This window comes from Microcebus murinus, chromosome 12, assembly GCF_040939455.1.
Source record: "Microcebus murinus isolate Inina chromosome 12, M.murinus_Inina_mat1.0, whole genome shotgun sequence".
Classification (NCBI taxonomy): domain Eukaryota; kingdom Metazoa; phylum Chordata; class Mammalia; order Primates; family Cheirogaleidae; genus Microcebus; species Microcebus murinus.
Window position 1 is genome coordinate 92,286,267 of NC_134115.1, and position 24,083 is coordinate 92,310,349.

Sequence of the window (24,083 nt, forward strand, 5' to 3'; positions counted from 1 at the left end):
TCCTAGCTCTCTAGGAGGCCGAGGCGGGAGGATCGTTTGAGCTCAAGAGTTCGAAACCAACCTGAGCAAGAGCGAGACCCCGTCTCTACTATAAATAGAAATTAATTGGCCAACTAATATATATAGAAAAAAATTAGCCGGGCATGGTGGCACATGCCTGTAGTCCCAGCTACTCGGAGGGCTGAGGCAGGAGGATTGCTTGAGCCCAGGAGTTTGAGGTTGCTGTGAGCTAGGCTGACGCCACGGCACTTCACTCTAGCCTGGGCAATAAAGAGAGACTCTGTCTCAAAAAAAATAAAATAAAATAAAAAATAACAATAATAATAATAATAATAACATTTAAAAAAGAGAGATGGGAGGCCGAGGTGGGCGGATTGCTCAAGGTCAGGAGTTCGAAACCAGCCTGAGCAAGAGCGAGACCCCGTCTCTAATAAAAAAAAAAAAAAAAGAGAGAGAAGAAAGTAAAAATGACATTTAAATTAAAAAAAAAAAAAGACTACGTGGTGTTGGCCCAGGGAAAACAAAATGACCAATGGAACCGAATAAAGAGCCCAGAAATGATTCACAGGCACATATGGAAGCTTGAAAACCTGGTTTGTAACAGCAGGAATTACAGAACATCTGAAAAAGAAGAAACTATTTCATAAACAAATCAACTAAATACAAATCAATAACAATTAAATATAATAATAATGTCTGATATGTGGGTATATATAAACAGGACAGAATTAACATACTTGATAAGAATGGCACGGAAGTTGAGAGTGGGCTGAATTAGCACTCAGGTGACCTAAAGTTCTTGTACTGTCCAGGGGAGGGTGTAAAACTTGTTAAGTTATGTGTTCATGGTATAACCTCCAAACCAGTTAAGGGAAAAAATGGAATACTTGGGATTAAGGAGGAGAAGGAAGCACTACAAAAAAAAAAAAAAAAAAAGAAGAAGAAGAAAAGAAGAAAAAAAGAAGCATAGCAAAAGTAGGACAACTGAGAAGCATAAAATAAAGTAATGGAAAAAAATGTATCAATATCAACAGTCCCAATAAATGTAAATGGACTAAAAACCCGGCAGCTCAAAGACCAGGACTGTCAAGTTGGATGTGTCAAAAGCCCAACAACTTGCTATTTAAAAGAGATACATAGCACTCTGGGAGGCTGAGGCAGGCAGATTGCTCCAGGTCAGGAGTTCGAAACCAGCCTGAGCAAGAGTGAGACCCTGTCTCTACTATAAATAGAAAGAAATTAATTGGCCAACTAATATATATAGAGAAAATTAGCCAGGCATGATGGCACATGCCTGTAGTCCCAGCTACTCGGGAGACTGAGGCAGCAGGATTGCTTGAGTCTAGGAGATTGAGGTTGCTGTGAGCTGGGCTGACACCAGGGCACTCACTCTAGCCTGGGCAACAAAGTGAGACTCTGTCTCAAAAAAAAAGAGAGAGATATAGTTGGAAAATTAAAAGAAAGACTTAGAAAATATATCCCAAACAAATACTAACTGAAAAGAAACTTCAGGTATAGAAGCTGCAGTGGCTAATATTAGTATCAGACAAGCAGACTTTAAGAAAAGGGCATTACTAGAGATCAAAATGGTCACTACCTAATAACACACAGAGGATGTCAGAGAGTAAGTCAGAGACAACTACACACAGATGAGCTACTCACATCTAATGGGGGAAACCAGCTAGTACCTTTTGGGATAATCTGATGAGCTGGTAGCTTCCCACATGCCCCGCCTGGGCAGTCTACCCTCAGCACCTGTCTAGGGCAGTTAAAGAAAATAATTTTTTAGTTATTTATGGATTTCCTGGAAGGCCTGAATGTTTGAGCTGCAGAACTCACATGACCCCACAGCCCTTCCACTAGCTTCCCGGTCAGCACCACTTCCCTCTTCACAAGTTTATCATTTTTTTAAACAAAAATTAGGGTGAAGCCGGGCGCGGTGGCTCACGCCTGTAATCCTAGCACTCTGGGAGGCTGAGGCGGGCGGATTGCTCGAGGTCAGGAGTTCGAAACCAGCCTGAGCAAGAGCAAGACCCCGTCTCTACTATAAATAGAAAGAAATTAATTGGCCAACTAATGTATATATATATAAAATTAGCCGGGCATGGTGGCGCATGCCTGTAGTCCCAGCTACTCAGGAGGCTGAGGCAGAAGGATTGCTTGAGCCCAGGAGTTTGAGGTTGCTGTGAGCTAGGCTGACGCCACGGCACTCACTCTAGCCTGGGCAACAAGTGAGACTCTGTCTCAAAAAAAAAAAAAAAAAAAAAATTAGGGTGGCCTATCAGATAGAGGCTTGGAGAGAAATTGATGGATCTACCACTGGATGGCAAGATTTCAACAGGCCTGTCCCGATTATTAATAGGTCAAGCGGACGAAACCCAAAATGAACAGGAGGCTGTCAGATTGGAACAGCACGATTTATTAACAAGGGTGACTTACGGGCCTGGCACACAACCAGCCCCCCCGGCACTCAGCACACATTCTTCCTAAGCACAAAAACTGGCCTCAAGGTAGTATTTTTAGAAATAAATAAAAAGATAAAATTCCCCATAGGTTTAGACTTCAGATAGGAGTAGACGCCAGGTGGGTGGTGTTGACAGAACGGGGGAATGAATGTCCCACGCTTGGCTGGGCAGCACACACCCAGGGCAGGTGCTCTGTGGGAGGGGAGGTGACAGTCCTTGTGGGAAGTGAGGAGACCCCGACATCACTCATGGTGCGCCGGCAAGCTCACCTCCCACTCGGCAGCTCTCGCGGTCTGTTACACACAACCTTCAAGCATCAACACAAAGCCCCCCGGGCAGCAGAGCGGGACACCCCCAGTGCAGGCTCAGCGGACAGATATTGGGGGGAAGGGGGTGTCCTTCCCCAGGCACCCAGCAAGTGGGGTTACAGTGGACAGAGCTGGGCTGAAACGCAGCTCTGGCCCCAAGAGCTCGCCATCCGCCCTGCCCAACCCCAAGGGGGCAGAAGTTTCTTTGGTACCACCCGGGGATCCAGACTCCTTCCCTAGACCCCAGAGAGCCCCCAGATTCCTCAGGCCTATCTGGGCAGGACGCGACAACCCTCACCCCCGCCGCTCCATTCTAGGCCCAGGATCTCCGCGCTGCATCTGCCCAGACAGATACCAACTTCCCAGCGCCGTGGATCGCGGGCTCCACCGGACAGACCTCGCCCGGGTCCCCAGACCACCCCCAGGGCCAGAACGGGTATGGGGGGTGGGAGTGAAGGCGGGATCCTTCCGGAGACCGGCAGGACCTCAGCTCAGGAAGCCGGCCAGCCCTTCTAGGGACACCAGTGCTGGTGACCGCGGTCGCAGAGCAGGTCTCCAAGGGCAGGGGTCCGACTGAATTCAGGTATGGGGCGGGGGACGCGTGCGCGCAGCTCAGGTGCGTGTGCGCTCCCGGGACCGGGCGCCCCTGGCACAGCCCCGCCTGCACCGCCGGCGGGAAGCCGACCCCACTTCTAGGGTGTTGCGCCTGTTTCCCTCCCGCTGGACGGTGCGCTCCTCCGGGGCGGGCCTCGGCGGGGACCGTCGAGGGGCAGGCGGCGGGGCAGGGGTGGCGGGGAGAGGACGCGGGCGGCCCGCGCGACTGCAGAGGCCACCCCCTCGGCGGCTCCCGGGGCTGAGCCGGGCTCGGCCACGAGGCGGCAGCATTGAGGCCGCCCGGGCTTCGGGTGGAGGTGAGGACCCTTCCCAGGCGACTGCCGCCCCTGGGAAGCCTTTCCCCGGCCACCCCCCCCCCCCCCGGCGGAAAAAGCGCCCAAGGCACGTTTCGCTAAAGCTTTCGTGGGCGCGGCGAGCCCACCTGCGAGGGGAGTCCCGGAGGGCTTCCCGGAGGCGGAGTGTGTGCTCCGAGCCCCGGAGGTTTAGGGCGCCCAGGCGGGCAGGCTCAGGGAGGGCGCTCTGTGCAGAGGGCGCGGCCCGGGCAGAACTTGGGGCACAACAGGCTATAGAGGCGCGGGGTTGGAAGTCCGCGCAACCGGGGTGGCCAGACGGCCCACGCTGTCAGCGGAGGTGCACGGAGGCCTGCGCTCCACCCCCTGGTCCCAGGGGCACAGACCATCTGGTGAGCCCGACCTGGAGGGGCCAGGCTGAGGGTGGGCGTCTGGGGGGAGGGGAGTGGCCTCCCCTCTGCAGCAATGCGAGCCTCAGAGCACGGGGTGGGCGGAGCCAAGGGTGAGGACCCCAAGCACTGTCACCGTCGCCATCGTTGGCTGCGACCCCACTGGGTGTCATCTTCAGAGCCAGAGGCCAGGAAAGGGTCAGGGTGGCAGGGGTGAAGTCCCCACCCTGGCACTGAGTGCGCGTGGGCGGGAAGCTGCGGAAAGCTCCCTAGAGCCGGGGTTCACATCCCCATGGTGTGATGCTGGGAGCTGCCCACACCCCAGACCCGACCCGTACCTTGAGAACAGACTGCCCACTTCCCCGGGCTGCCTGACAACAGCCAGCCCACGCCTGGGACCTGCTGCTGAGGACCGTGGCCAAGTCAAGGACAGGAAAGCGACCCTGGGGACAGACCCAGGGCTGAGGGGGGGTGGGACTGCAACTGGAGAGCGCAGGGCTGGCCCACCCCCACCAGCCTCTGTAGCTCCCACTGTGAGTTTATTAGGGAAACCAGGGGGCCTGGGACAAGGCCGCAGGGTTCTCGACTGGCTTCCTACTGCCACCATCCACCCAAACGTCCCCTCAGGCCCGCTGGCCCGCAGTCCTGTGCCTGCGCTACAAGAGGTTCACCTTCGCCACCACCTGCTTGCAGCCGGTGACCGCGAACTCACGGTCAGCAACCCGGTAGTAACTGAGCTGCGCGGCCAGGCGCTCGGCGCGGGCCTGCTCGGGAAAGAAGCCCTCGCCGGCCATCTCGTCGCGGAAGCAGCTGACCACGTCCCGCTTGTCCAGCAGCAGTAAGGGCACGATGGCCGCGGCCTGCCACAGCGGGTGCTCGCGCGCCAAGAGTGCGCGCAAGCTGGCGCGCAGGTCCTCCTCGGCCTGCGCAGCTGCGGCCCTGGCCCGGCGGGCGGCGTCGGCGCGCAGGGACAGCGCGCGGGACGCGTTCTGCAGCACGAAGCGCGTGATCTCGGCGCCACCAGCGCCGCTCAGGAGCACGTAGATGGCGTTGTGGAAGTGGTGGGAGCGCTGCGGCTGCAGGAGGCTGTGCAGCTCGTCCAGCAGCGGCCGCGGCATGAGCTCCACCTCGTCCAGCACCAGGAGTGGCGTCTTCTCCTCCGCCTCGGCTCGAGCCGCCACGTCGGCCACGCGCCGCGCCAGCTCCTCGCGGCAGTCCTGCGGGGCGCGCGGCTCGGGGCAGTGGTGCCGCGCGTGGTACTGCAGCACGAGCGCGCCGTCCTCGAGCACGGCGCGGAAGTGGCGTGCCAGCAGGCGGCCCACGTGGCTCTTGCCCACGCCGCTGGGCCCGTGCAGCGCCAGGAGAAGCGGACGACTGTGCACGTGCGTGGCCAGGTAGTCTCGCATCAGCGCCACGATGCGCCCCACGGCAGCTGGCTGGCCAAACACGGTGCGCTGCAGTGTCTTCTCCAGCCCGTCGAGGTCGTAGCGCTGTTCATTATCGTCCAGGTTCTCGATGGCGTTGAGTACCTGGAAGCCCACGATGGCCACGAGCAGCAGCAGGCAGCGCTGCGCGCGGCTCCTGCGCTCCACCCGCGGCCGACATTTGCGTGAGGTTTCCGGGTAAAGCACCACGCGGCTGCGCCGGCGCCTCTTGCGCGGCGTCTTCGAGGACAGCTCCGCCAGGCCATCGAAGGTGAAGAACTGTGGCTGGTCCAGGTTAGCGCGCGACGCCCCGGAGCTGAAGCCCAGCCTGGGCGTCCCCGTCCCCGCGTCGGGCCCCGCGCTGGGCGGCAGGAGGCGCCGCTGGCGTAGGATGCACACCCGGCGGCGCAGGCGCAGCACGGCGCGCACGGGCGCGATCACAGAGGGGCCCGAGGCTCGGGGGGCCTCGGCCGCGGGTTCCAGGGTGGGCTGGCCGTGGTCCATGGCGCAGGAGCGCGCGCGCTCGGCATGCAGGTCGCCCTCCCTGCAACAGGAAGACGAGGAGGGTCTCTGGACTCCCGCCTGGCCTCATCCCGCGGCCGCAGCCAGGAGCCGGCTGGAACCCTCCCCAAGAGAGCTTACCCCGGGAGCCCCGCGGGGTGCGCCCTGGGCTGCCCCGGCAAGGGCCTGGCCCCAGCCTCGCCGGCTGACCGGGAAGCGGTTCCTCCGCCGGCCTCAATGCAAATCTCTCAGGTCCTCTGATAAAGGGCCACGGGCCCTGAGGAAGTGGCTGGGGTGGCGTGTGGGGGGGGTGCAGCTTATCAGCGGCCGACCTGCTTCCTGGAGGCGGAGTTCAGTGGCCGACCATGCGCCAATTAGGGTGAAGAAAGGTCAAACCCGACCCAGCCCCCACCCGCAGCTCCCACGGGACTGTGTCTCCAGGAGGGCCCACGGGGATTAGAGGCTGTAGCACACCCGGGGGTTCAAAGGCGCCCCCTACACACTCGAGAACACTTGTGGGGGTGTCTGGCCGGAAATTAGGATTATAAGAATGGGCCCCAGGCCTCCCAGCGCTCCCCCAGCCCTCCACTCCAAAACTGGGGTCCTCCCAATACTAACAGGACAGCGGCTGGTGGGGTGGGGGAAGGTGGACAGAGAGAAGAGCCCAGGCAGGCAGGGAAGGGACCCCCAATGGCAGGGGCTGGCCTTGGCCCCCGCCCCCAACCCACCCCAATACCTGCAGCAGTGGCTCCCCCAGCTGCACGGCCCCCTGCCCGCACCAGACGCTGGGGCCTGTGGCTCAGGAAGCAGGAAATGCCAAGCTCCCTGGGAGAGTGTCCTGGGGCCTCCTGGGCCCGCTCAGGCCTGGAGGGGGCAGCAGCACCTGTGGGTCCCCAGGGAGCATCCGAGGAGAGGAAGCTCTGGGTAGGTTTCCGCTTCTGTGCAAAGGAAGTGAGTCAGGGGGTGCGGCCAGGCGGGACTTGGGCTGGACGGAGGCGCCAGAGGGGGAGGCCCTGCTGGCTTGCCCAGCTGCCCTGGCCAGCAAGTCACCTCCCATCTGTGCTCTCCACGCCCAGTCCAGGCTCCTCCCTCATGCCCTCCCCCACACCTGGGCTCCCTGCACTTCAAGCTGTCCTCCAGGGACGCCCACTCCAGCCGCCTGACCCACCCCCACAGAGCAGGAGTGGAGGGACAGGCAGGGTCATGCTCAGCTGAGAGCCCCCCAACTGCCTCCTTTATTCTCTCCCCCATTTCTCTTCCCTCCTCTGACCCCCATCTGGGGGCCTCAGACTAGGGCTTACTTTGTTTTCCTCCCCCTTCCTCTGTCCCTCAGCCTGGAGCCCCCTGCCCAAGACAGGACAGCACACGCTGGGACGATGTTCTAGAACTGGGAATTAACCCTCACATGTGGCTCAGCGTCCCTGTGGGCATTGGAGAGCAAATTCAGAAAGAACCTGGGCCAAGAGTAGGCTCTTCCGTCTCTGTACTGGTGGTCCTGGCTCCTTCCAGGGCTGGCCAGGGCCGTTCAGCCAAGCCAGGGCCCCCAGTCTGTACTGCGCCTACCCCATCCTCCCCGCTGCCAGCCTGGGCCCCTCCTGCTGCCACACCTTTGCCACCCTGGACTTCCTTACAGGCTCTGCTCACCTCCCTGCACCCACCCAGCAGGGAAAGTCCACTGTGGGCCAGGGGCATCTGCTCTCTCCAGGATGTAGGGTCTGAAGGGTTGTCTGTCTCTGCTCCCCACAAGCCCAGCTCCCTGGGGGAGGAACCACAGGCTCCCTCCAGCAGGCAGGCCTGGTGCTCAGGGACCCGCTGCGCCCCCCCCCCCACAGGGCTGGGTGCTTGAGGACTTCGACCCTTGGTTCTCAGGGCATGCCCATAGTGCTGCAGCCCATGCCCAGGTTCCCTAGGACCAGGATGGAGGAGGGGGCTGGGGGCCTTGAGGGGAACAGTGCCACTGGCACGGCCTGGGGGAGAGATGAAGGGTCCGTTCGGGGAAGAAGCTAAGGACACTGGTTGTGGTGTGAATGATGGGCTATGAATCCCGGGGAGCAGCAAAGCTGTGGTTGGGTGGGCAGGTGGGAGGGAGGCCTCCCGGAATGGGGGTACCAGGTGCTCAGGGCTCAGATCCATACCTGACCCACAAGGGCAGGCCCTAGGCATGAGCTCCCCCACCCCTGCCTCCCCCTGGTGACGGTGCTGGGCTGTGGACCTGAGGGTCTGGCGGGTCGGCTGCTGGCAGAGGCAGCTGGCAGAGGGAGAGACAGGCCTGCTCCCTTCCCACAGCTCTCCCAGGGCCCCTGAAGGATGCCCAGCCCCATGCGGGGGCTACAGGGCCTGGGCAGCCAGCTTCCCACCCACACTGCCTACACCTGGACGAGGCCACAGGAGCCCAGCCACACCGTCCAGTCTGTCCACCTCCACCTCGACCATGAGCCTCAGGGCCCTGCACACAGACCAGGGACCACACACCAGGCGTCCATGTCTGCTCATGGCTGCTCCTCACACCTCCGCTTTGCTCCTTGTCCACTCCCCTCCACACCTCCACCCTGCCCTGCCTCCCAGCCCAGACTGAGGAAGTGGAAGTTGCTGGAAAGGTACCGGGGAGCACCTGCACTGCCAGCCGCGTCCCTCCCTGATGACGGCCCCTCTGGCTCACTCCTTGCTCTAGCCACCCCACAGTGCTGTCCATTTTTTACCCTGCCAGCTCATTCCCATCAGCCTAGAAATATGCATTTCTTCTGCCTCAAAAAAAAACCAAAATAAGGCTGGGCACAGTGGCTCACGCTTGTAATCCCAGCACTCTGGGAGGCCGAAGTGGGTGGATCCCTCAAGGTCAGTAGTTCGGAACCAGCCTGAGCAAGAGCGAGACCTGCCTGACCAAGAGTGAGACCTCGTCTCTACTAAAAATAGAAAGAAATTAGCCAACTAAAAATATATAGAAAAAAAAATTAGCCGGGCATGGTGGTGCATGCCTGTAGTCCCAGCTGCTCGGGACGCTGAGCCAGGAGGATCGCTTGAGTCCAGGAGTTGGAAGTTGCTGTGATAGGCTGAAGCCACGGCACTCTAGCCTGGGCAACACAGTGAGACTGTGTCTCAAAAAAATAAAATAAAATAAAAATGCACTCCTGGCCCAAGCGCCCACACCCCACCCCTTGCTTCTCATGTAGTCTCCAGGCTTCTCTTCCCCCCTCACTCCCCCATGGCTGACCCACACACAGCCTGACCCTCCTCCCTGGGCTGCTGAGATGCCCCCATCAGCTGCCCACACCCCCAGCCCTGCCTGGTTGCAGCCTAGAGCCTCACCAGCTGGGTCTCATGCCTCAAGCACCACGGGCCAACGACGTCAGACCTACACCCTGGCTGAGTCCTGAGCTCAGAACCCCATTGCAATACCTGTCCAGCTCCACAGCCCCAATGGTCCTGACAGCCCACCAAGTGAGTTCCTGTCCGTGTGGAAACCCTATGGCCCTGCCTTCTAACCACGCACAGAGCCCATGTGCCAGCCTCCCCAGCTGGGCCAGGCCAGCCTCTCCATCCTGGGTAGCCCCACACTGTGTCCCCTGCCCACCCCTCCTGACCCAGCACTGTAGGGTGGGCTTATATCACGTTCAACGGCTCCTGACTGACTCAGCCTTGGCAGGTGCAACACCGGAGCAAGCCCAGCAGGTGTCCCTGAGGAGACAGCGGAGTGTGGCATGGCACGGGGCCATCTTTCCCTAAGCCACCCAGGGAATGCCACCAAGAACCACTGCCCAGCTGAGTGGCCTCTTCTGCTCAGAGCAGCTCCAGCCCTGCCTATGACCTTGGGCTTATCCTAGTCCTCCTAGGGGTTCATGGCTCCTCTTCTGTGTGTGTGTGAGGGGGGCTGCTCACCTGCACTCAATGTGGAAAGGAGCCGTCTGCAAGGCCCAGCGGGGGCTTCCTACAGCCTCCCCTAGGAGCTGTCACCCCCACAAGGCCTAAGACCCCATGAGAACGCTATGTCCACAGCCAGCACAGAAACAACTCATCACAGAATTTACCAAAATGCCGTTTATTTACATAAATGAAAACTTCACGTGTGCACCAGCTGCCCCCACGTGGCAGCTCGGGAAGGTGCAGCTGAACAAGGAGGAGCACTCGGCTCCAAAGGTAAACTGAGGCAGCATGTGGGGGCCTTGGCTTTCTTTGCCAAGCCTGCTACACATCTGCTATGTGGTCACTGCAGGGAAGGGAGGCTGCCTGCGGGCCCTTTGGTCAGCGGGACCGTGCACTATGGCGCCGGGCTCGAGGCTGCGCCTGCGCTCCACCAGAGCAGCAGCACCGCCTCCCCAGGCTCCGAGACCAGAAACCCGGGGATTCTGCCAAGTTGCACCAACATGGTGGCCCCGCCCTCCCCTTGCAGCCTCCCGGGGAGGCTCCGCCCCGTCAGCCCAGGCCCCGCCCTTGCCCCTTGGAAAGCAGGTGGTTTTTCCTAATCCTACCACTGCCGTCTGTCTCTGCTACGGCCCCACGCAAACCCTGGGTGCTCAGCAGGCGCGACAGGCTTTCCGCACCGTGAGAGCACAAGCAGGCGTTGTGCTCCCGCCAGCAGGGCCCTGGGGCAGGCACGCGGGCCCCACGAGTGGATGGCAGCACCCCCAGCCCAGGAGCAGCCACTGCCTGTACTGTGTGGGTCCAAGGTCAGCCTCTTCTCCGAGCTATCCAGGACTCGCCCCGAGGAGGGCCCCACTCCCGAGCAGCCCCCAGAGGAGCCTCAGAGCGTGGCAGGAGCGGGGGCAGGGGCGGGCGCAGGGGCGGGCGCGCTGGGGAGGGGCAGCTCCAGGGCAGGCGTTTCCGCAGCCTGGGCCGGGCTGGGCTTGCGGTGGTCCAGCTGCTCCAGCTTCTCACCGAGCTGTGAGTAAAGCTCCTTCACGGCCTCTCCACTCTGCAGGGAAGCCGTGGTTAGGGGGCGGCAAGGCGTACAGGGCGGGCCCCCCCAGACACCATTGCAAGCCAGCGTCGGCCCCGTAGGTGAGCACCCGAGGCTGGTGCTGCGCAGGTGCGTTCAGGAGACTGGTTCTGCGCAGGCGCACTCACTCACAAAGCCCTGGGGGGGCACACACCTGGCCTGTGGGCTCCAGGGCCTTCTGCAGGGCCTCCAGCTTGGACGGCGCCACCCTGGGGTGCAAGTGGAGGAGCAGCCGCAGCACGTGGCGGTGCACGTTCTCCTTCCTGGGAAAGGGGGGGCGGCCACAGACCTTGCTTCCTTCTCAGGCCCTGCCACACGAGGGCGGCACAGCCTCTGAGACAGCCCGCCCTAGCCACCTGGCAGGGCCAGCACAGACACCCCTACGGCCCCTTGTCTGCAGGACGGGAAACCAGCCACCTCCCAGGCTGCCGTGGCCAAGATCAGAGAGCAAAGATAAGCCCCGTGCCTGGCTGGCCCCGGCCCATGCATCTACCTTGGTGAGGCCGAGAGGAAGAAGCCATCGAAGAGGCAGCTGCAGAAATCCTCCAGGGCAAATTCATCAGCCAGAAGCGCAAGGTTCCCGGTGAGCAAGTGAAGGAAGATGTCACTGAAGGCCAGGTCACCAAAGGTCTCCACTGCAACCAGAGCAGGCGTCAGCCCTAGGGGTGCTCAGATGGGCTCTCAGTTGACCTGAGGTCAGAACAGGGTCTTGGCTGGTGAGACGGAGAGTTCACTAGACAGATGGGTAAGGGCCTGGCCAGGGGTGGAGGAAGCAGGACTAAGCCCTGGGGGGGGGGGAGGGACAGGAGGGCTGGAGGAAGACTCTCGGCCTTGAGGCCGGGCCACAGGACTTCGGAAGAGAGAAAACCCGAAAAGACCACTCACTAACTAGAGAAGCAACGCAGCAAAGTGCCAAAGTGCCCGTCTCGAACGAGTTCTACCAAACTACCATCTCAATTATTCCACAGGAAAGACAACAAAGAAAAATGTCCATATTCTTTTTGTGAAGCCAGACAGCAAACACAACAGAGGTGGCAAAAGTACCCAAAGATGAATCTCTCTCTCTCGACCAATGGCACGAAAGCCAAAGCCACCGGGAGCCGAGAGGCACACAGGGTCACCTGCAGGGAGGGAGGACAGTCCCTCCCATTGCCAGATGCCAGAAGGACCCCGGCCAGGCCACACAGGTGGGGGTACGTGTGCACACGGGACATTTCTCGACAGCAGGGAGCAGTGGGGACTTCGTGAGGACAGATCCGGCCGGTGCCACCTGCACCCTAGAATGCCCAGAACTCATCGGGGAGGCCGGGCCCCCCAAGACACACCCCTGCAACACAGGTGACCAGTCTTGGCGGCCTGAGGCCAGCATAGTCACAGGGTGTTTAGGCAGGCACATGGTCCTGACCAGCAAGATCCTGTCCTGTGCCCCGATTCCTCCAGCAGGTCCGAGTCCCCAGGTCAGGAGAGGCGCTCGGGGTCAATGCCACAGCAGAGGTGGCTCCACCCCAACCCCGATTTGTTCTTTTTCTTTCGGAGGCGAAGGTCTCACCCGGTCGCCCAGGCTGGAGTGTGGTGGCATCATCGGCTCACTGCAGCCTCAAACACCTGGGCTCAAGCATCCTCTGCCTCTGCCCCAGTAGGCAGGACTCAGGTGCACCACCGGCACCCCTCTCCAATCCTGATTTGAACCATTGGCACAAAAACGCCATGAGACCATCAGGGAATGGTGGGTGCCGCTGGGCATTTGGCACAAAGAAACCAGTGAACCAAACTCAGATGTGAGCACGGTCTGTGCCAGGTTTTTTTTTTTTTTTTCCAGACAGAGTTTCACTTTGTCGCCTAGGCTAGAGTGCCGAGGCGTCAGCCTAGCTCACAGCAAACTCAAACTCCTGGGCTCAAGCGATCTGCCTCAGTCTCCCAAGTAGCTGAGACTACAGGCATGTGCTGCCATGTCCGGCTAATTTTTTCTATATATTTTTAGTTGTCCTGATAATTTATTTCTATTTATAGTAGTGACAGGGTCTTGCTCTTGCTCAGGCTGGTCTCGAACTCCTGACCTCGAGCGATCCACCCGCCTCGGCCTCCCAGAGGGCTGGGATTACAGGCGTGAGTCACCGTGCCCGGCCTATGCCAGTTTTTAAAAGCCTCCTTCTGTAGAGATGCCACGTAAGTGTTTGGAGCCCGCACATCAGGACATCTCGGATTTACACCCAGACGTCACCCTGAGCCGCAGGCAGCCAAGCACCAACCCACGGATGGTGGCAATCACCCTGGGTCTTCACCAAATAGGCCGTACTCCTATTTTCCATTTGTTCAGAAATTCCCACCGTAAAAGTAAAAAAATAAACAGGAAAGAATTCTAGAAATCGGCATCTGCTCTTACTAGAACCCACTAAGAATGTAAGAATACGTGAGCTCTTCCCAAAGGTGATCAAAAAGACACATCCGGCCTGTGGGGCAGCAGACCGTCCTGGGGGACGCTGACGCCCCAGCCAAAGGTGGGACAAGCCACACGGCGGTTTCTAGCCTGTTTCCAGCCAGCACAGCTGGACGAGAGAAAGGAACAAAAGGACAGTCGCGCACAGACTCACAATGGGGACATTCTGGGGAACGCGTGGTTAAGCGATGCCGTCCTTGCACGAGGGTGACGCGCACAGAACTCGCACAGACCCGGGTGGCCCACGCCAGGCTCCTGGCTACACACCTGGGCAGCACGGTGCCCTGCCGAACATGGTGGGCAAGTGGCACCAGCATGAGTATTCGTGCCTCTAAACACTGAAAAGACACAGTAAAATACGGCGGATGACCTCACGGACCACCGCGGTTCCTCGGCCCATCACGGGCCGAAACAGCACGCGGAGCATGATAGTACTAAGATGAACAGAAGAACAAGGCGATTCAAAGTCAAGTATTGCTGTGTTCTCACAAGTATGGAAAAACAAACGAGCTGTGCCCTGTGCCCAGTGGGAAGGGGCTCTCTCTGGAGCCTCCAAAAGGAAGCAGCCCACACACCGATTTTGGCCCCATGAGCCTCGCTCCAGACCTCTGACCTCCAGAACCGCAGGCTGATGTTTGTGTTGGTTTTTGCCACTAGGTTTGTGGTAATTGGTTCCAGCCACAGGAAATCAACACCAGGCTGAGAGCGCTCAGCTAGGCGGTGGCTGGGTACAGAGTAGAGCCCCAGACAGCCTCCTCCCCACGGAGATCGGGAGACAGATGCACATGCCATCCTCAAACACACCAGCGGCCGGGAAACACACCTGGCAAGTGCTGTGGTCTGACCGTGCTCCCCAAGTTCACCCACTGGAAACCTGACCCCGGCCAACCGTGCAGAGAGGTGGACCTCTGGGAGGTGACTACGTTGCCAGGGCTCTGCCCTCATGAACAGATTAATGCCAGGGAGCAGGTTCCTGATAAAAGGATAAGTGTGCCCCTTTCTCCATCTGTCTCTGCCTGTCTCTTTTTTTTTTTTTTTTTTTTTTTTTTTGAGACAGAGTCTCACTTTGTTGCCCAGGCTAGAGTGAGTGCCATGGCGTCAGCCTAGCTCACAGCAACCTCAAACTCCTGGCTCAAGCAATCCTCCTGCCTCAGCCTCCCGAGTAGCTGGGACTACAGGCATGCGCCACCATGCCCGGCTAATTTTTTGTATATATATTAGTTGTCTGCCTGTCTCTTAATGCCTCTCTGTCTCTGTTTATCTGTCTCTGTCACTTAATGTCTCTCTTAACGTTTCTGTCTCTGCATATCTGTCTCTTAATGTCTCTGTCTCTGAATGTCTCGCTGTCTCTGTCTCTATCTCTGTCTGTCTTTGTCTGCCCCACCACCCTGTGCACCCCAACTTGCCCTGCCGCCCTCCACCATAGGATGACATAGCAAAAAGGGCTCCACCAGATGCAGCCACCTGACCCTGGACTTCCCAGCCTGGAGAACCGTAGGAAATCCCTGCCTTTACAGACGGCCCTGTCCTGGCTATTCTGTTATAGTAGCACAACATGGACCGAGCCAGCAAAAAACCTTCAAGATCTTTCTGAAGAAACCACAGAACCCCTGAGTCAGCAAGACCCCAGGGCCTGTGTCATGGTGAGGACACAGAATGCTACAGAGGCCCCATATCCCCAACCCCCTGCGTTACTCTTGAAGGGGTCCATTTGGACCCTTCCCTCTTCTTCCTGACTTGTAACCACCCACCCCTCCCCGCTAGAGGATCCCAGGGGAAGTGGGCATGCCACTGCCTTGGGGGGCTGGGTCACGAGCTTTCTCTAGCCTTTGAAGCCTGCTGCCCATCAGGACAAAATAAAGGTGGTTCCTGCATCACCTTTTTGTGCCAAAGAACTGTAAGACCCAGGGAGGAATCTGAAAACAGAGGTGAGCCCCGCTCACTTCCCTACCAAAGTGAACTGCAGACAAACTTGAAGGTGAGAACCAAGCTAGTGAGGTCGCAGGCGGAGATGGGAGGGGGGCCATCTGCGACTGCTCTGGGGCCCCAGGGCCCTCGCCAGCAGGTCTCGGGGCGCAGGAGCCAGGCATCCGCTGCAGACTCACCCAGTCCCGGCAGCAGGCGGAGCAGCGCGTTCTTGTTCCTCTGCTTGGTGACGTGCAGGACGTAGTATAGCCCCACCTCGCAGGCCATGCGCTGCTCCTGCAGAAACCTGCCCGAGGGGCGGGGGGCACGGTCAGACCTGCCCACACCCTGCCACACCCCACCCGGACACCCCTTCCCGCCTGCTCCCCTCGAGCCCTCGTCCAGCCGTACTTAGTGAAACTCTCAGGAAGCGTGTTGGGGTACGTGACGGGGGCCTTCTCCTCGGCCGGGAGCTTCTGGTCCACGTTGAAGGTGTGGTCGTCCACCACAAAGGACATGAGCATCGGCAGGAACCTGGTGATGAGCTCCACCTCCTGGGGGCAGGGAGCCCGTGGGCTGCGGACCCGCCCCCAGCCCCACGCCCCACTTTCCTGGTCCCTAGGTCCCTCCTTTCCACCTCCTGAGACTCCCACCCCAGTGCTATCTCCTTGAACCCCTAACCCAGCCATGAGCTTGGCTGCCCACCAGAAGCCCCTCCTGGGCTGGGTCCACGTGGAGAAGCTGCCACGCCGGAACCAGCCACGCCGTGGCCAGCCAGTCCCTGGAGATGCCCCAGGACACCCCAGCAGGCGTTTTCCCAAAAGGAAGGTTGGTGCCTCCAGGAAGGAAGCTTTGGGACCAAAAGGGCCCCAGAAACACCCAGCCTGCCCTCCACTCCCCGCATACGGCCCACAGGAGTCACGTTACCATCTTGGGCTCCTTGAAGACCTGGCTGTCGATCATGTCCCAGGCACCCTGGCCCAGCGCCAGCAGCCGGAGCAGCAGGAGGAGGTCGGGGCTGTCCTGCAGGAGCAGCAGCCTCAGCGCCAGCCACCGGCATCCTGGGCTCTGACCCCGCTCGTTGCCCAGTAGGGTCTCTGGTGCCCAAGGCCACGACATACCAATCTCACGCGTGGGAAGCGTGGCCTTCAGCTGGGCCATCGCAGTGTGGCCACTACAGCCCACGCCCACACGCCCACCCAGCGGCCAGAGCAGCCTGCACTCACCCTGGGCAGCGTCTCCTGGCCAACCAGCTCCTGCAGGTGTCTGATGGTGCTCAGCGCCAGCGTGTTGATGGCAAACGGGTCGCAGAGGATCATGGACAAGTCCCTGAAAGGAACCATCTGTCAGCATGAACTCGGGAACCCCAGCCGCCCCCAGGGACCTTGGGACTGGCTCCAGGGAGACAGCCTCTCCACACAGAGCAGGCTGGTTCCGTTCTGGATTTCTTTCAAAGAAAAGCTTAAGGTTCATAATCTAACTTACTCAAAGATCTTTCACACTAAAGAGTTAAAAAGTCAAAAAAAAAAAAAAATTAAGGTCACATTTTGGTTCTGAAAATCTGACTTGGACTCTACAAAATCCAGCCAGGGTCCTCCAGAGACAATTCTAACAGGGTCGGTGACTGGGGTGGGACCAGACAGCACTTGCACTCCCACCCTCAGCCTGTAGGCAGGCCCCGCCCTGCTGTGGGTGCCAGAGACCCAGCCATGGGCCCTGAGGTCCGTGCAGGGGGGCTCTCCTACCCAGACTCATCCTGAGCAACCAACCGATCCCACAGTGCCTGGCAGCAGTCCTAAAGCTGGAACACCCCCTAGCGACCCACGGCGGAACCAGGTGCTCCACCAGCCGCCACAAGACAGCCCGGGGACCAGGACCCGTGGAAGCGCCCCTCACCCGAGGACCTGCTCCTGGCCCTTCTTCACTCCGTCGAGGAAGCCCTGCAGCTCCCGGGCTCGCTTGCTGTCCACGAACCGCTCTCGGATGCAGGCGTCCAGGCACCAGGTGAACTGCGGGAAGCACAGTCAGGGCGTGGCCGGACCCCCAGGGTGGCCAGACACTGAGACGCTCCTCTCGCTCAGGCTCAGGCGCAGGCCGCCGGCCCGAGGACTGCAAAGAGCACTCCCCGTGCCTCGGGGCAAAAGCAGCAAGGGTCAGGGTGCACAGCGAGGAGGTGACACTTGTTTTTTCTGAAGAGGGGCTCCTCACGGCACCCCTCGTGTGGGGCGGTCACTGCAGCCCTCCAAGCCGTGAAAGGCTGAGCATGTGACACCAGAGTCCCCAGGAGCTCTGGGGCAGGGGAGGGCCAGAGCAGAAAGTTGGGAGGAGGCCAGAGCAAGGGTCAGGTGTGGCCACAGCCCTGCGCTCCACTGAAACAGAGAAAGGGCTGCAAGAGGCAAGAGAGCGTCATGGGGACAGCCAGGTCTTGGCTCAGACGCCACGGGACGACACCCAGTGGGGGCCTGCGGAGCTGCCCAGGGGCCGGCACACGGGGCGATGGGTGGGTGGAGCCGGGTGGTCCCCGGACCACCTGCACCGAGGGGAGGAGAGAAGCCAGGAGCGGGAGGTGGCGCTACCTTGTGGCAGGGGTCCACGGTGCAGATGTCGCCCACGTCCAGGTCGTGCAGGGACATGAGCAGCTCGGCCCGCAGCGTGCAGTAGTGCACGTTCCTCGTGCGCAGAAAGAGCGTGCGCAGGAACTGCAGCACCATGTCGTACAGCTTCACGCTCTTCCCCACCATCTGCGTCAGCCTCCGCACCACCTGGCAGCAAGACCCGCCATCAGCCACAGGCCCCATCCCGGGGAGGGCACACAGAGCCCAAGGACAGCTGTCCTTTCTACGTGTTTTGGTACAAAGTGTTTCCTCCTCTCTGGTGAGTCGCTGGTCCCCCGTCTGATCATGGCAAGTCTGTTATTTTTACTTTATTTTATTTTTTTTTTTGAGACAGAGCCTCACTCTGTTGCCCAGGCTAGAGTGAGTGCCGTGGCGTCAGCCTAGCTCACAGCAACCTCAAACTCCTGGGCTCAAGCGATCCTCCTGCCTCAGCCTCCCGAGTAGCTGGGACTACAGGTAAGTGCCACCGTGCCCAGCTAATTTTTTCTATATATTTTTAGTTGTCCAGCTGATGTATTTCTATTTTTAGTAGAGACGGAATCTCGCTCTTGCTCAGGCTGGTCTCGAACTCCTGGGCTCAAGCGATCCTCCCGCCTCGGCCTCCCAGAATACTAGGATTACAGGCATGAGCCACTGCGCCTGGCCACGTTATTTTTAAAGTGCTGACTCCACATCAGTCCCCATGGTTCTCTGAAAAGCCACTGGTCTAGGACTGCTGTGACCTCCTGCCAGTACCTCAGTCCCTTGCCTGTGAGGTCAGGTGGAGGCCAGGCCCAGAGGCAGCTGTGCGAGGAAGTTGTCGGTTGCCAGCGAGGGACAGACTAGGGCCCAGACAGGGACACACAGCCACGATGCCACAGCCTGGGGGCCTGGGCCGGGGCCTGGGCCAGGGCCTGTGCAGCCTCGCTGCCCTTCCCTCAGGCTGCCCACCCCAGCCCAGGTCGGCCCCCTCAGCTCGAGGCTGTGTGGCCACCTCTTGTCCCACGACCAGCACCCAGGGCCACAGAGCAGAGGCCAAGCCCCCTAGAGTCTGGCGCACAAACACCAACATGCGAGTCCCCTCACCACTGAAGGGCTGTGCAGGGACACAGTGCCCAAGCCTGGCAGGGGTCATCTGCCTCACCCTTCCTCTGACACGGGAGTCTCAAGAGATTCCGGTCCTGCTGCCACAGCCGACCAAGAAAGCTCCAGTTGGCTGCCAGCTGGCCTTGGCTAACAGCCTTCACCCATCCCAGGACGGTGGACACACCAAAAGCCCAACAGGCACCAGGCTGGACACAGTAGGTGGCGAAGGCAGGGGGGGGGGGGGCAGGAGCCAGTGACTGGCCCAGCAGTTCAGCCCACAGGGCCCCTGCCACGGACTCTGGCCAGCAGGTCTCAGGGACCCGATGGGCTGAACCTGCACAGCCCCCACCACTCTGGGCTGTAGGTGCCTGCCTCAGGGACCCACACTCACCTCACCATGAACAGCCCACTCGTAGGCCAGCTGGGTACAGAAACCACAGCCCAAACAACCGACCCACACCCGAGGACCGCAGGGCAGTGCGTTAACAGCCATCACAGCACTGGAAAATCACAGCGCACCAAGAACAATGACTGAAAGGTTTCCAGAAAGAAGACAGGCCACCAACCAGGTAGTGAGAATCTTAACAGCTTCAGACTCAACTGCAAAAGCAGAGGCCTGGAAACAGTGAGAAAGGCCTTCAAAATCTTGAGACTACCATTCTAAATTTAGCCAATCAACTGTGTCGTCAAAACAAAATAAATTTCAGGTGTGTTAGGACTCTGAACGCTTTTGTCAATGTTTCTTTTGGAAGATGGGCCCCAACAAAAAGAGGATGAAACCAAAAAGAGAAAGCTGAGGAACGTAAAGAACAGTCCAATGAGTGCGGCACGCTACAGTGGCGCTGCCTGCAGTCCCAGCTGCCTGCGAGGCTAAGGCGGGAGGATCACTGGAGCCCAGGAATTCGTGACCAGCCTGGGCCATATAGCAGGTCACCACTCAAAAAAACAAATAAAACAAAACCCACAGTGCAGGCCACCAGCTAAGCAGCAGACCCAGAAACAGCCTGTCACGTGAGAGCAGAAACTCCAGGAAGAACGTGAGGTCCAGGACAGAGGGCAGAGCTGAAAGCTGGGACAGGGAAGAAACCAAAGACCATCGGGAACCTCGGGGAAGATGACCCGGAGGACCACCGCCCTCCACAGGAGCAGCAGATGGGGACACCGCAGCACCACGTCCGGTCTGAGAGAGGCCGGGTGGGGCCCCGTGGGATCAGACGACACAGACACCCCCCTCCAGGAGCACCAGCGTTGAGGCAGGACCTGGAGACACAAGCCCCACAGTGGGGGCCTCAGACAGGGTCAGTGACCAGCAACATGCAGGGCAGTGTCGCACCCGGGGCCAGGGCAGCGCCCACTGCCAAGGGGGAGTGGGGAAGCCGGGGAGGAACCTTCTCCCTGAAAACCTTCCTGCTGTCCTGGCTGCTCTACGGTTTGCGTTTGTTACGTATCTAAAACATAACTGTGCGAGAGGATCAACCTAGGACGAGGCAGATCGCAGTGGCACTAAGCCACTGGGACAGGAGGGACAGCAGGTGGGAAAAAGATTGGGGACGCGTGGGGACCTTATAGCATGCAGAGGCTGAGGGCTCTGTCTCACAGCAAGGGGATGAGAAAGGGGCCTATAAAGGGTCTGAGCTGGGAACAGGCAGGAGGGTGGAGATAGCCATCCCCCACCACAATTCCACCAGCCACTTGTGCGTGGCCAGGACCCTTCCTGCCCAACCGGAGCCACGAATCACACCTGACTCTTCAGCATCTGAAATCTGACAACTGAGATGTGCTATAAGAGTGAAAGATGCAACTGATTTCAAAAACTAACTGACCACCAATGAAAAGGCACCATAACTCGATAATAAGCTTTCACGTCGATTACACCCCAAGAGGTAATACTCTGAATACACTAGACTAAAGAAAACATATTAGAAGGCACGGGGATGGCTCACGCCTAGAGTCCCAGCACTTTGGGAGGCTGAGACAGGAGGATCACTTGACCCCAGGAGTTGGAGGCTGCAGTGAGCTGTGCTCACGCCACCGCACTCCAGCCTGGGTGACAGAGTGAGACCCTCTCTCTAAAAAAAATAAAAAGAAAGAAAACTGATCTCATTTTTTTCCTTTTTTTTCCTTCTTAACGTAGATACTAGGAAATTCTGAATAACTTCTACAGCTGCTTCAGCTTCTTCTCAGGAACCCGCACGACACCACAGGCCTACTGTCAGTGGTGCCTGTGTCCCTGCATCTCCCTCAGACAAGCCACGAGGCCTCAGCTCCCCACGGAGACTTTACACTGAGCAGTGCTAGTCTGAAAGTAGCTAATAAGGAGATCTCAAGAAAGCCAATAACTGCAAACTGGAGCTTAGAATAATGCCAGTGCTACTAATGGGTAGAACCTTGAACACCCTGTCTTCTGAAGAATGAAAAACGAAGAACTCATTATCAACCACATTAACAACTTATTTAACCATTTGAAAGTTTAAGAACCAAACAACTTGCTGTTTAGAAGTGGGGGAGCGGCTGGGCATGGTGGCTCACGCCTGTAATCCTAGCACTCTGGGAGGCCGAGGTGGGAGGATCGTTCAAGGTCAGGAGTTCGAGACCAGCCTGAGCAAGAGTGAGGCCCCGTCTCTACTATAAAAAGAAAGAAATTAATTGGCCAACTAAAAATATATAGAAAAACTTGGCTGGGCATGGTGGCGCATGCCTGTAGTCCCAGCTACTCAGGAGGCTGAGGCAGAGGATTGCTTGAGCCCAGGAGTTTGAGGTTGCTGTGAGCTGGGCAGATGCCATGGCACTCTAGCCCGGGCAACAGAATGAGACTCTGTCTTAAAAAAAAAAAAAAAAAAGTGGGGGGGGGCAGTAGTTGTCACTTTTCATTAAAAGCCTTTCTGCAGATTTTAACATTCTTCACATGTCACTTTTTGTAAAGCAAAACACACACAAACACAGAAATCACAAAGCTTCTCTCTGGCCACGCGTACAAGCCCAGTCCTTCAGAAGCAGAACGGCCCAAACATGTGAGGACAGCGAGGAGTCACTCTCCAGGCAGCTGAAGGGGCTGCCACAGGTCCTCGCCCCTCCCTCACCTCGCCCTGGCGCCTGGTCTTGGGGGAAGGACTGAAGAAGTTGTGCAGGACGGAGAGCTCCGTGCTGAAGAGCCCACTCTCCTTCTCCAGGATGTACTGCTTCAGCAGTGGGGAGACCTCATCCCCAAACAGGGCCTGGTTGTCTTGCCAGATCTGCCGCTTCACCTCCACGGCGCAGGCTCGGTACAGCTCCTTGTCAGCCATCACCAGCTTCAGCTTCTTCTCTGGAACCTGCACGACAGACACCACAGGCCTCCTGTGAGTCGTCTGTGTCCCTGCGTCTCCGTCAAGACAGGCCACAGAGATTGCCTCGAGCCCAGCTCCACCGGATAGGGGCATCTATGACTGGCACCGCAGGCCCTAGTAGGTGGGAATGACATGCTGAATACCAACAGCTCTTTCCCAGAAAGGGCCCCAACTCCGACTCAAGTGCCAAGCTTCAGTCTCCATGTGGCTTATCTGGCAGAAGCCAGGACAGAGCTTCACTGGGACGGCAGCATATCAAACCTCCTTGGAGCTAAGCAGCTGCCTGGACCACGTGCACAATGCTACTTCCACCAACCAAAGGGAGGCAGGAGACCGGCCCTTGACTCTTACCTTGGGCAGGTGCTTCATGACACACATCACCACTGGCTGCAAAGATGGCATCTTGACCAGAGAAAAGCTCTTCTCCAGAAGGTCTTCCAGCTTCTTGTACCTTGTACCAAGAGGATGACAGATGCCACGCGTTACTGATTAGTAACGGGACATCGAAGTGGGCTGCACATCTCATCTGCCCACCCTTAGCAAGTGGAGACCTACCTTTCCTCAGCCTTCCCCTCCGAGGCAATGGCTGACACTCGCTCCAAGAGTTTGTCCCGCAGCTCATCAAACACCGACTGGTGGAACTCCAGCCGCGGCGTCCCATGTAGGTCCAAGAAGGGCAAGGCCGACTGCAGGGAGGGCAGCAGCACGCCATTCTCTGTCTGAGGAAGAAGTGAATGCAGACAGATCTGGCTGACTGGAGCGACAACAGAAGCTGCAACCGCAGCCAAGTCTACCCATGCACCCAGATGCCCCGAGTCCACAAAGAAATGTGTCCACGGAGGTTCGCAGCAGCACTGGCGGCAACCGCAAAAACGGGAAACCACCCCGTCCTCCAGCAACGGGGTCCCAGCTCAGGACATTCCCGCACTCTCCTCGGTGGAACAGAACGCAGCTATCAAAATAAAGCCAGAAAACTCCCAACTTCCCAGGCGCCTCGCCCCCTGGCCAGACGCCCGCCGCCCCGGGCAGCCCCTGGGCCCGGCGCCCGCGGCCCTGCCTCACCTGGAACTGCTCGATGGCCTTGAGCGGCTCCGTGCAGTTGGTGAGGGTCTCCTTCAGGTCCTCGCCGTTGGCCACGCCCAGGTCCTGCAGCCCCGCGAACATGGCCGAGGCCCCGGCCGCCGCCCGGCTCGGCGCCCCATCCCCGCCCCGCTCCCCCGGCGCCGCGGCGGACGCTGCAGGCGCCCCAGAAGCCCGCTCCCCCGGGCCTCGCGGGCCGCCCGGGCCCCGCTCCCCCGCGCCCTCCAGCTCGGCCAGGTCCCGGCCGCAGCGCCGCTCTGCACAGGTCCCGCAGCCACCCACTTCCGTCCCACACAGCCCGGGTCCGCCCGCCAAACCGGCCCCGGGAAACAACGCCGCCGCCGCGCGCGGGTTCCTGGCAGCGGCGCCCTCACCTGGCGAGAAGCTGAGCTACGACACTGCGCGTGAGGGGCGGTGCCGGGACGACGCGCCGGCCGCCACGCAGCCACGCCCACCAGGCATGCCCCGCCCCTACGCCGCCCGCCAATCCGGGGCCCGCCAGCGCCCCTCTCCCGCCTCTGGCCCCGCCCAGCCCGCTGTGCCGAGCAGACCCGCTTGTGGGCGGCAGGGGGCGCCGGTCGCTCCAGGCCGGCTCGAGGCAGGCGGGGCTGCAGGCTGTCCATGCCCTTGGGCTGCAAGACAGCGCTGGGCGCGTGCCAGGGCGCCTATCGCGATCGACCTGCCTTATAAATTTAAGAACTGACATTTTGGCCAAGTAAATTTTATTTAT

At 59.3% G+C, this 24,083-nt stretch overlaps 2 protein-coding genes across 2 annotated transcripts; both read right to left on the minus strand.

Annotated features, from left to right (window-relative positions):
• Positions 1–2,398: 2,398 nt before the first annotated feature.
• On the minus strand, positions 2,399–6,938 carry TOR4A (torsin family 4 member A). The gene is made up of 2 exons (XM_012784457.3): positions 6,729–6,938; positions 2,399–6,035 (listed from the first exon to the last, which is right to left on the minus strand). The coding sequence occupies exon 2, from the start codon at positions 5,993–5,995 to the stop codon at positions 4,724–4,726; it is 1,272 nt and encodes a 423-aa protein (XP_012639911.1). The 5' UTR covers positions 5,996–6,035; positions 6,729–6,938; the 3' UTR covers positions 2,399–4,723.
• Positions 6,939–10,012: 3,074 nt separating this feature from the next.
• NELFB (negative elongation factor complex member B) lies at positions 10,013–23,665 on the minus strand. Its single transcript, XM_076009169.1, has 13 exons — positions 23,336–23,665; positions 22,829–22,992; positions 22,625–22,724; positions 22,028–22,258; positions 17,844–18,029; positions 17,164–17,276; positions 16,494–16,596; positions 16,195–16,290; positions 15,679–15,821; positions 15,468–15,574; positions 11,419–11,560; positions 11,080–11,188; positions 10,013–10,901 (listed from the first exon to the last, which is right to left on the minus strand). Exons 1-13 carry the CDS (start codon positions 23,435–23,437, stop codon positions 10,731–10,733), a joined length of 1,767 nt encoding a protein of 588 aa, XP_075865284.1. The 5' UTR covers positions 23,438–23,665; the 3' UTR covers positions 10,013–10,730.
• Positions 23,666–24,083: the final 418 nt, after the last annotated feature.